The sequence below is a fragment of the Rutilus rutilus genome (genome assembly GCF_951802725.1).
Source record: "Rutilus rutilus genome assembly, chromosome: 2".
Classification (NCBI taxonomy): domain Eukaryota; kingdom Metazoa; phylum Chordata; class Actinopteri; order Cypriniformes; family Leuciscidae; genus Rutilus; species Rutilus rutilus.
Genome location: NC_140210.1, coordinates 19,480,778 through 19,493,506, shown reverse-complemented (window position 1 = coordinate 19,493,506; position 12,729 = coordinate 19,480,778). Strand labels below are relative to the sequence as shown.

The following is a 12,729-nucleotide window of genomic DNA, read 5'->3' as shown; positions in this document are numbered from 1 at the left end:
AAACGTGCTGCGTAACACGAGAATGAAACTCATTGGTTCTTGCTGAAGCTCAAACGTGCTGCGTAACACGAGAATGAACCTCATTGGTTCTTGCTGAAGCTCAAACGTGCTGCGTAACACGAGAATGAAACTCATTGGTTCTTGCTGAAGCTCAAACGTGCTGCGTAACACGAGAATAAACCTCATTGGTTCTTGCTGAAGCTCAAACGTGCTGCGTAACACGAGAATGAACCTTTATTGGTTCTTGCTGAAGCTCAAACGTGCTGCGTAACACGAGAATGAACCTCATTGGTTCTTGCTGCAGCTCAAACGTGCTGCGTAACACGAGAATGAACCTCATTGGTTCTTGCTGAAGCTCAAACGCGCTGCGTAACACGAGAATGAACCTCATTGGTTCTTGCTGCAGCTCAAACGCGCTGCGTAACACGAGAATGAGCCTCATTGGTTCTTGCTGAAGCTCAAACGTGCTGCGTAACACGAGAATGAAACTCATTGGTTCTTGCTGAAGCTCAAACGTGCTGCGTAACACGAGAATGAACCTCATTGGTTCTTGCTGAAGCTCAAACGTGCTGCGTAACACGAGAATGAAACTCATTGGTTCTTGCTGAAGCTCAAACGTGCTGCGTAACACGAGAATAAACCTCATTGGTTCTTGCTGAAGCTCAAACGTGCTGCGTAACACGAGAATGAACCTCATTGGTTCTTGCTGAAGCTCAAACGTGCTGCGTAACACGAGAATGAACCTCATTGGTTCTTGCTGAAGCTCAAACGTGCTGCGTAACACGAGAATAAACCTCATTGGTTCTTGCTGAAGCTCAAACGCGCTGCGTAACACGAGAATGAACCTCATTGGTTCTTGCTGAAGCTCAAACGCGCTGCGTAACACGAGAATGAACCTCATTGGTTCTTGCTGAAGCTCAAACGCGCTGCGTAACACGAGAATAAACCTCATTGGTTCTTGCTGAAGCTCAAACGTGCTGCGTAACACGAGAATGAACCTCATTGGTTCTTGCTGAAGCTCAAACGCGCTGCGTAACACGAGAATGAACCTCATTGGTTCTTTTGGAAGCTCAAACACACGATGTAAACAGGAAGCTCAAGCATGTTCACTTGACGTGCAAGAACCAATGGGATTCACTGCCATCAAGCGAACATGCTTGAGCTTCCGTTGATTAATGTTTACATGTAAATAAAAGCTTAAATTAAATCTGTTCATCATATAGTCATCATAAAGCCATCGTGTCCCTTCTGAAAGTTTTGAACTAAACTGCTCAATTCATATGGATTAGTTTTATGATTTCTTCATGAACTTTTTGAAGAGTCATAGTAGTCGCGTAGCTGTCTATGGTGGACAGAAAGCTCTCAGATTTAATCAAAAAATATTTCTATTTGTGTTCAGAAGATGAAAGAAAGTTATATGGGTTTGGATGACATCAGGGTGAGTAATTAATGACAGAATTTTAATTTTTGGGTGAACATGTTATGGATGATTGTAAGTGTGGAGTTCACATAGGTGTGTTAATAGTTAACTTACCGCACTGGATCATGGTTTACCTCTATAAAACCTATTGTCATATTGAATGCATGAATTTTTAAGACATCTAAATTATCAACATTATTTAGATTATCTTGATAATTTATGCCCTCAGGGACGAAACAATGATCACAATTTTACCACCTGTTTTGCACATCTTCTACATGTTTTCTGCCCTCTAATTGATAGCTCATACTAATCATGTTAAAATGTATCAAATGATACAACATGCCTTTAAGGAACACTTTATCTTTCAATCATCATTATGGCAGTGGATTATATGTTTAGCCCCTCACAATTAAAACTGCAGAGCTTTGATCATTAAACTAACACGTATTATTGGGAGATACAGAGTGACAACTGATATTTATATGCATTTTATGTAAGTAGCCTGCTATCTTGTCATCGATCTCATTGATTTACAAGCTAACAGAATTTCATCTTTGAACAAAAATTGCATATATATATATTTTTCCTCCTTGAGTGTGAGCTCCATATTCCCACTATATCCCACTATAAGGCCCTAAAAGCCTGATGAATCAAGTATGATAAAAAACATAAAACACATATGCATTAAAAAAATAATAATGTCAGCCTTTACAAGGTCCAAATATTTTAACAGAACTGGTTAAATAAAACAGAATTGAAATTTTACTGTGTTGATATTATTGTTGATATTTTTTTATTTCAAAAGTTAAACTTTTGAGCGCATTTGTATTTTTAGTCTTTACTCTTTATAAAATATGCATATTTATTAAAACTATGTGCATATTGAGAAAACAGTTTCCTTGATAAAATACAAACTTAATCTTCACACTCATCATTGTCATAGATATGAAAATAAAACATAATAAAATGCCACTGCTGCAGATTATTTGTAATCTAACGAACTGCAATAACTTTACTTTCCGCACAGAAAGTTAAAACTATAAGCACAGATATATGAACGTCATCATGAAAAACGACATCAAATAAAGTTAAATTAAAACTTGCAGAAATAAAAAAAGAACTGAAGTTAAATTTCTTTTAAAAAGTCCCATAATACATTAGATGTTACATCTCTTAGTGTAATATGATATAAGCCACTCTGATCATACCCCTTTCCTCCTTACTGTATAATACAGTAAGGAACGTTCATCAATGATGCAGAGCTTATGAAGTAAATCATTACTCTACACCCGATTCACGCTCAGAAAAGAGTATCAAAGCTCTTCATCGTGGGTTGGGAGACTCATCACTTTAGAAATGCACTTCCAAGTTAAAAACTATAGAAATGATCCCTGAAAGTATAGTCTTAACCTTAACTAGCAAAACCCAGCTCGAGTCTCTTCTGACACTAGATGTCTCACAGACGGTAGGAACGACACAGAGAGAAGTGACATTGAATTCTGAAACAATGGGATTTTTAGTCTTAAATCTGTTCAAAATTAGACAGATTGATTAATGTGAGGTGAATATTAAGCAAACTTTTTTTCTAATATTATGAGAAAAAAATCAGTCATGATGGTCATGTATATAAAACATAGCTATATCATTACACTAATGCTTCAGATTATATGTTTAATCTAATTAACAACATACAGTATATACAACATACTAACTATAACTTTCTACTCAAAGAGTTTATCAATTCTTAAAATACACAATAGGTCAGTACAATTTCAAATGAATAACTGTTTCTAATTATAGATACTTCAGTTTATAATAAGAATCTTTCTGTTTTTTAACCATTTTTAAAAAACCACTCTGATCATACCCCTTTCCTCCTTACTGTATAATACAGCAAGGAACGTTCATCAATGATGCAGAGCTTATGAAATAAATCATTACTCTACACCCGATTCACGCTCAGAAAAGAGTATCAAAGCTCTTCATCGTGGGTTGGGAGACTCATCACTTTAGAAATGCACTTCCAAGTTAAAAACTATAGAAATGATCCCTGAAAGTATAGTCTTAACCTTAACTAGCAAAACCCAGCTCGAGTCTCTTCTGACACTAGATGTCTCACAGACGGTAGGAACGACACAGAGAGAAGTGACATTGAATTCTGAAACAATGGGATTTTTAGTCTTAAATCTGTTCAAAATTAGACAGATTGATTAATGTGAGGTGAATATTAAGCAAACTTTTTTTCTAATATTATGAGAAAAAAATCAGTCATGATGGTCACGTATATAAAAAATAGCTAAATCATTACACTAATGCTTCAGGTTATATGTTTAATCTAATTAACAACATACAGTATATACAACATACTACTCAAAGAGTTTATCAATTCTTAAAATACACAATAGGTCAGTACAATTTCAAATGAATAACTGTTTCTAATTATAGATACTTCAGTTTATAATAAGAATCTTTCTGTTTTTTAACCATTTTAAAAAAACCACTCTGATCATACCCCTTTCCTCCTTACTGTATAATACAGCAAGGAACGTTCATCAATGATGCAGAGCTTATGAAATAAATCATTACTCTACACCCGATTCACGCTCAGAAAAGAGTATCAAAGCTCTTCATCGTGGGTTGGGAGACTCATCACTTTAGAAATGCACTTCCAAGTTAAAAACTATAGAAATGATCCCTGAAAGTATAGTCTTAACCTTAACTAGCAAAACCCAGCTCGAGTCTGTTCTGTCACTAGGTGTCTCACAGACGGTAGGGACTCATCGCAAGGACAAAAAGTGACTTAAAAAACAAGAACATCTTCATTGTCATTAATGCGTCAAAGACTTACAGCTAAGCTAACGCACTAGTTGATTAATGTCGCTTATAGTATACGCAATTTTGCTAATCCAGTGATTAACGTTAGTTAAAGCGCTCGATACACTTAGCATGGTAACTTGTAAGAATGATTTCCCGACTGTTAGGGGCATGTCGTTGTATTGCTGTTCTCCTGTGTTGTGTAAAATAGTGCTATACACAGTTATTCTATTGCGTAAAACAACGAATAATTCTCAGCAACCTGCCGTATATGCTTTTGGACCCGTGTCTCTTTAAACTCCTCCCTGATGTGAGTGATGACGCGAGCAGCGCTAAACAGCTGACGTCACGCTCACACGGGTTGTTTTCTTGCGAGCCCGTGTACTTCTTAATCTCTACTAAACTCTACTATTAAAACCAACAGATCTTTTAGCGGCTATTTCATTGTTTCATTTAGGTTCCATATTCACTCATTTAAACGGGTGTTAGGTCGCTAACATAAGTAAACACTAGATAGGTTCGTAGCTAATGCTAATGGTGGCGTTGGGCATTTCTTGAATTTCTGTTTCATTTCGTCAGGCCTCTTAAAACTACCTGACACCGCCGAGAGATTCAAGCGTTAGTTTGCGTTTTGGCAGTCGAGGATGAACTGGATTTTCCCTCTGTCCAAGGGCTCTGGATCGATCCCTCCTCTGAACAGTTTACAGAAACAAAGGCAGAGACAGATCGAGTCTCTCAAAGCTGCTCACTCCAAGTAAGTCTCGCTCAATGGCTGTGTCCCAAACCTAGAGAGCTGAATACCTGGACAGCGTTTAGGTATTAAGACAGCAGGAGGAAGCTCGCTAGGATTTGAGACAGCCAAAATGTACTAACCTATACATCTAATGATTTCAGTGTTTATAACACGTGCTCGCTGGTCGGCTCGATGACATGAATCTGCCGGAATACCCCATGTATGTTGTTGTTGTGTTTTTGTGTGTGCGCGCGCGCGCGTTCTGGATGTGCCGTACATGTTTCAGATTAAAGTATTAGCTCTTCATTGTTTACTCCAGATCCCGTCTTACTCAACTGGACAGGTTCATAAATTAGTGGCACGGTACACCCTGTATTGTTTCTTAACAGACTGATAGAGCCATTTTGTTCCTGAGAGGGTTTGACTTCCTTAGTTCTGACGATGTGACATTTATTAGTTATTCAGACCACAAGATCTGGCTCATTACGCAATGGCGAGTTCATCAAAATTCATCTGAACAATCGATCTTTCAGTTTCGTGGAATGTAACTAGTATGAAGCAGCCAGTCTTGATAACAATACTGAGAGTGAATTCTCAATTCTGCGCCAAGATACCAAGCGATTCGCAAAATATTATTGATAGTTCCCAAACATGTTTCCCAAAAAAGATAGCCCCGCCCCCAAATGACGTGATTGGCTGAGATTTACTAACAGCTGGAGGCCTGTTTTTGAGGGTATTTGTATGTGCAGTATTAAAATGGACAGTGCTTATTTTTTATGGAATATAGCAGTATTAATGATTGAACATCATTATTAGTATTTTTTTAATTAATGTAAACAAACGTGATCTTTGATCAAAATATCTTGCTGTCCCTCTAGCAATGACATCTCTTGTGATGTCTCTGATGACGTGTTGACCTGTCACTCACATGAAATCACAGGAACGCAATAGCAGATCACAGCAATAGCAAACCACAACGATCCAAACAATTCAACAAACTCAAGTCACAGCCTACACACACAACACAAGCCGCTTCGCTCGGATATATGTCACATATTCAGTCAAATTGATCTGCCTTCATTGACACCATTATATGAGAACTGAACTGAACGGAGCTGGACAATAACATCACTGTTTTCTCCAGAGCGGCTGTATAGATAAATTAACTAAATTAACAACTTTTTTTATAACAAAAATGAACCATCACTGAATTTACTTGAAGGCTTAGTTCACCCAAAAATGAAAATTCTGTCAGTAATTACTCACCCTCATGTTGTTCCAACCCCGTAAGACTTCCGTTCATCTCCGGAACACAAATTAAGATATTTTTGATGAAATCTGAGATACTATTGCCATTGTCTGTTTCATGCTGACTTTATAAAACAAAAAATGGCCTACTTATTTGTCTGACTTAATTCTCATGTCTCCATAGTCTTGCAGAAATTCAGAAGGATGTAGAGTACAGACTTCCTTTTACTATCAACACTTCAACTATTACTGTCAATATGTAAGTATAAACATGTATTTGGTTTTATTTATTTGCATTTACACATGGTTTTGAGTGTGGTTTCAGATAAATTGACAATTACTGTCATCCACAGCTTACTCCCACCACAGTTCCCTCAGGAGAAACCAGTGGTCAGTGTGTTTCCACCAGTAGGTCATCATTTAGTAGACGGTAATAATGGAACGATGGTTACCAGCCCACTCATAACTAATGTAAGTTATTTGTCAGTAAGTTATATAGTCCTTCTGCACTGCATGTAAATGTTCTACTCAGATTTATTTTAGGTAAACATGAAATCAATACCTATATAGCCTATGTTTACTTTCATTAATAAACATTCCTGGTCTTATGATTTGTCGGTGCACATTATTAAATTATTCAAATTGTCCAAACATTAATGCCACTTTTCACAATCCAATCAATACCTTTTGGATAAACTTCTCAAGTCAAATGCCTTTTCATTTTCGTGTTCATTTTAAACTGCATAGCTATCTAAGTATGTATTATGCGACAGTAATGAAATTCTCTTTTTCTTTTCCCTTTTCACTAGTTTGGAATGCATTCAGATTTAGGGAAAGTTATTCAGAGTTTGCTAGATGAGTTCTGGAAAAGTCCTCCTGCCTTGATGTCAGATCCCAACTTTCCTTAGTGAGTTTTTTTTTTTTTTTAACCATGTTACTGCAAGTTAAATCATGTCTAATGAGGAAGATCTCTAATTTGTGCGTTTGTTGTTCTCTTTGTCTTGTGGCTCAGTATGTACAAACCATCTGGGATGCCTCCTTACCCGACTCAGAGCTTCCATTTTGTTCCTGCCTTCCAACCACAGGATGGTCAGCGGCCTATTGGCCCTGCCCCTGTGCCACATGCAGGGGCGGAGCCTCAACAAGCCCCTCCCCGACCAGCAGCACCAGCTTATGGACTCATCACAGATCTTCCTCTTCCTGTACCAACTGCTGATTCACAGGTACCTAACGGGCATTCAGTCCAAAATCAGCCAGTTGGTTTACTACTATTACATTCAAAACTGTGTTTTGCACAACTACATCTAGAGGCACTTGCTCACATTGTGTGTGACGCTGAGTCCTTGTGTTCTGAACAATGAAAAAGACAACTTGCAAATTCAAACCACATACATTTGTTGCTTGAATTGATTGTATAGAAATCATTTTTTAAGTTAATTTCTGATGTTCAGACCACGATATTATGATTTGGGATGTTGTGAACAAATAAAATAGAAACTAGAGGTGATGCATTTGCATGCGTCATTATGTTTACTTTAAATTTCCATCACCATCTTTGCCCCCTGCTACATTAAAAACAAGCCCACAATCATTTTTGACAGAAATCCTTGTCTGTTTCTCATCACACACAATATTAAGAGGTTAATGCACACTGTATGAGCAGCGTAGGGCTGTGTAGCAGAACTGTAGGTGCAAGTTTCTGAGCCAATTTCCACCATGACATATAAAGTTGAAATTCTGAGATACCAAGTCTGAGATAAAAGACAGTCGGAAATATGAGATAAGATAAAATATCTATTATGATTTTTATATTATGTTGTAGTGTTTATTATTTTTTTATCTCATAATTAAATTATGACAATGTTAATTACCCATATTAACAGGTTACAGTATCCGCACTGTTTGTATAAGCAGTGTAGTGCTGTGTAGCATTATTTTGCAAAAGATTGTAAATCATAACTGACATGAAAATTCGAAATTATGAGATAAAACGTTGAAATTATGACACACCATGTCATAGTAAGATAAAAAAAAAAAAAAAAAAAAAATCTGAGATAAAATGTTGACATTTTGACATACTAATCTGATGTAATTTTTTTTCATTCAGATAAAATGAATAATTTTTTTTTTTACTTATAATTATGACTTGTCATTTTTTATTTATTTTATCATTTAATTGACTTAAAAAGTCGAAATCCATTTATTTATTTTTTACTTGAAATAAGATGCATTTTCATTTTTTTTATCCTATAATTATGACTTGGCCATTTTTTATTTTGTATCATATAATTGACTTAAAAAGTCGGAAATTTTAACAAATCTAAGTTATGAGATAAGTCGAAATTATGACATTAAAAGGTAAAATTATGAGAAAGAAAACCATAGAGTTCCATAACTCATAGCACACTGAATTGTAACACTCAAAATGCACTATATCTTATTAATCAGCATAGTCTTTTGCAACATAGGCTTTTATGAAGCAACATTCAGTAATGGAGAGCATTGCTCACCACTTTCTGTGTGGTGTGTGTGAAACAGGAACACACATAATTCAATCCACAATAACCTTTAAATTCTCACTCTTGTTGTTCTTCCTTTGTAGTCAGGTCTGAATGGACACATATACAAAATGCCTGAAATCCCAGATACATTTCCAGAACTATCTGAGATGAGGTACGAAACTTCAGGCCATTTGTTTGTTATGAGGATGAATCAGATCTTGTTTTTTAGGTAGTTTACTGTACTAAAACATACACCAATTACTTTAGTCTATTCTTAAAACTACATGTGAACTTGACATTACTCACATTCTGTCGTCTTGTGTTTGCAATCCAGTGTTTCTCAACTGAAGGACATGAACGATGAAGACGACGTGCTGTTGGAGTTCTTCATGTGTCTGCCTCAGCTCAAACAAGTAACCTCTGATAAAGAGGAGCTGGTCAACAGCATTGTAGAGATGGCCAGTGAGTTTCCTGAGGGCACTGCCAATTGAGCCAGTTACAAACCTCCACGTCAATTTTAGATTAAAGTGGGATCAGTGGGATTTTTCACAGATAACTTGAATCGCCAAACTAGCCCTTAAAACTATAAACTCACACCTCTCACACATTTCATGTAGATCAGATCAGTGTTTTTGGTTCAGTTTTGCAAATAACAGAAGGAATATATTTTACTTTCAGAGAAAAACCTACAGCTTGAGCCTCAACTGGAGAGCAAGAGACAAGAGATGCTGTGTAAAGTACGTACTTTAACAAATGCTGTCGCAAATACTTGTCTGATTTCATTTTTCAGTTCAATTTAAAAAATGTTTTACTGTCAATGTTGATAATGTTATGGTATTAAAAGAGAAAAAATGCAAAGTAGAAGCATTCATTTCACAAGCTGTCTGAGACTTCTGGAGGCCAATGTAGATTGTAATCTTGTCACTGTCTTTCCTTTACTGATGCTAACGATTATCTGGTGTGTTTTTGTTTTTTTGTGTAGTATGAACAGTTAACCCAGATGAAGTCGGTATTTGAAACCAAAATGCAAAGACAACATGAGCTCAGTGAGGTAAGACACACATGCAAAGATGGAAAAAATACTATTTTGCATTGATCATTTTGACACCTGATGTCCCGATGGAAAATATAATATTCCAGTCTTCATGTGGTCTAATATTCAAAATATCAAACCTCAGGATTTTGCATACCTGTGTTGTGTTTGGGGGTTTTCTGCCTCCATTTTGTGTTTTGCTTTCTCTTTTTTTTTTTTTATATATATATATTTTTATATATACATATACAAAAAAAAGTAAAAAAAAAAAAAAAACATATACATTCACACACACACACACACACCAGTTTTTGAAAGAAATGTCTTTTGCTCTCCAAGGCTGTATTTATTTGATCATAAATACAGTAAAAACAGTAATATTTTGAAATACTATTACAATTTAAAATACCTATTTTTCTATATACTTTAATATTATTCCTGTGATGCCAAAGTTGATTGAGTGCTTATTTATTTAGATTTTTAATGGTTCTTCTTCTGATTCTTCTCATGAATCTTATTATTATCAATGTTGGAAACGATTTTTGCTGAAACCGTGATGCATTTTTGTCAGGATTTTTTAATGACTAGAAAGTTAAATAGAATAGCATTTATTTGAAATAAAAATATTTTGTAACATTATAAATGTCTTCACTGTCACTTTGATCAATGTAATGTTGTTATTTTTTTTATATTACTTACCCCAAACTTTTGAATGGTAGTCTATCACAAATATTAAACAACACAATAATAATAATAATGTAGACAAAAGTTGTTTCTTGAGCACCAAATCAGCATATTAGAATGATTTCTGAAGGATCATGTGCCACTGAAGACTTGAGTATTGATGCTGAAGATTCAGCAGTTTATTTTTCTATAGAAATGTTAATTTTCATCTTCCTCCGCCAGAGCTGCAGTCTGAGCGCGCTGCAGGCCAGATTAAAGGTAGCGGCCCATCAGGCTGAAGAGGAGTCTGAGGAGACCGCGGAAAACTTTCTGGAAGGAAAGACCGAGATTGACGACTTCTTAGGCAACTTCATGGAAAAGAGAACGGTATTAAAGCAATATTCAGTATGAAACAACAAACAAATGTTTATAACATAAACATTTCATGTGTCTTCTATGCACCTCCAATAGAAAGCTATAGGGAAATTGTACAGCACCACACAACACATACAATTAATCATGCTGTTTCTTTTGATGAGCATAACTTTATACAACATTTCACGAGACTAGTGTGATTTTGTTCTGCTCCAACTTCCTGTTACAAAAGGAAGTCAACACAGGAACACTTGTCAAGCCATTGCGTTGCGTTTTATCTTAAGGTCTGATATGAAAACTTGTGTAACATGATAATGATGTAACCTTCTGTTTCAGCTTTGCCATTGCAGAAGAGCCAAAGAGGAAAAGCTCCAGCAATGCATGAACACACATGGACAGTTCCCCTCAACACATTAGATTGAATGTCCCAGTGCTCTTTCCGTGGAGGAAGGTACGTTTCCCTCAGCGAAACTCAGCAGGTTGATTCACTTGTGGTAAGAAAGTGTTTTCAACACTCATGTTTATTAAAAAGGTTGCATTCTATTCTTTATCGCAGGTTTGGGATCAATCTACCAGCAGACCGGTGGGCTTGAGACAAGCAGCACATCTTGTGGTCTACAGCCTTGATTGGGCAAACTTAGATACATATGACAAAAAGAGATTTCTGCATCGTTCTTTAATGAAATCAAAATGATTTTTGCACATGATTCCAAAAGTGTTACACTCACAATGGATTGAGTAGACCAGATGCGAGTACGTCTGGATGTGCCCAGTCTGGCTGTGACCCAAAGGCAATCTGTCCTTAATAGTGTTCAGAAACAGCCGGAGTTCTAAGCTTATTAGTTGAGTTGATGATGTGACAAATGGGGTTGGGCCTTGTACGCACTTGAAAATGATTTTCAACAATGTTAATGCTGCCGTAAACGTACGACAAAAACATACTGTATTTAATAATGTTGATAAAAAAAGCCTTTATTATAATTAGACATTGTGTTATATCTTTATTTAATTTGATAGGTTAATAAAACATTTAGAATAATCTCTGTTATGGCTTACGTGTGGTTTTGCATCTTCAGTAATTTTAATGAAATCATACACTGGGAGGTATATGCACAATACATCGGTTGTGAGGTTTATTAAATTCATAGATATTGGAAATTGAATTGGGCTTATTTCTCCTACTTTTAAATTGAGATTGTTTGCCATAGGGCTCACTTAAAAACATCTTTAAGAACACTAGACATTTTATTACGTTGTTGAATTTAATATTCAGTTATGAAAACAAATATCCATTTCTCATACTCTATGTAATAATTTATTTAAATGTAATGATTTTAGCGTTCAATTATTAATATATAGGCAAAAATAGTATTGGATTTTAATTTTGCATTTATCGATTATCTGCCTTAACATGAAAATAAATACTGGTTTATCAGTGTCAGGCAGAAGTTTATTATCGGTGCATCAGTTTCTACATAAAGGTGAAATGTGCCACTTTTCATTGATAACAAGTAGGCCATTTGTACGTTTTCCATGAAGAGTGTAAACACTAACACAAATGCTCTTTCAAAGCACTGCAAGGCTGAGTTTGACTTGTTTGACCTTCTTTTTACTCTTTCCCTCCCGGCTTCCCGTGTTTTCACTGTTATATGGTAGTGGGCGCTATTATGCATCTTCTGAAAAAGTAGTGAATATCAGGATCAAAACAGGCAAATTTTTTTTTTTTTTTCTTAGCTTCAAAATGTTGCTTCTTTTATGGAACTTGCCTACAATTCAAGTGTTGATAAAAGAAGAAAGCATGAAGCTAGAATAATTTTTAAAGTGGAGGCTCTGTTCTTTCTTTTGATATATTGTATGTTCAGCTATTCATACAACCAATCTTCTGGGGGCCATGAAATATTTGTGAAAATTGTATAAAATCCTGAAGGTGACTGGCAAC

At 35.8% G+C, this 12,729-nt stretch overlaps 1 protein-coding gene across 1 annotated transcript; it reads left to right on the top strand.

Moving 5' to 3' along the window:
- The first annotated feature begins 4,556 nt into the window (after nt 1-4,556).
- On the top strand, nt 4,557-11,835 carry vps37a (VPS37A subunit of ESCRT-I). The gene is made up of 12 exons (XM_084395834.1): nt 4,557-4,991; nt 6,403-6,477; nt 6,572-6,689; nt 7,028-7,125; nt 7,231-7,441; nt 8,821-8,891; nt 9,054-9,181; nt 9,398-9,456; nt 9,702-9,770; nt 10,659-10,802; nt 11,127-11,241; nt 11,347-11,835. The coding sequence occupies exons 1-11, from the start codon at nt 4,882-4,884 to the stop codon at nt 11,205-11,207; spliced, it is 1,164 nt and encodes a 387-aa protein (XP_084251960.1). The 5' UTR covers nt 4,557-4,881; the 3' UTR covers nt 11,208-11,241; nt 11,347-11,835.
- The last annotated feature ends 894 nt before the right edge of the window (nt 11,836-12,729 follow it).

Coding starts and splice junctions, on each gene's coding strand:
- vps37a (XM_084395834.1), top strand. CDS start 4,882: ATGAACTGGATTTTCCCTCTGTCCAAGGGCTCTGGATCGATCCCTCCT. Junction 6,478..6,571: donor TCAACTATTACTGTCAATAT/GTAAGTATAAAC, acceptor TGTCATCCACAG/CTTACTCCCACCACAGTTCC. Junction 9,182..9,397: donor CAGCATTGTAGAGATGGCCA/GTGAGTTTCCTG, acceptor TTTTACTTTCAG/AGAAAAACCTACAGCTTGAG.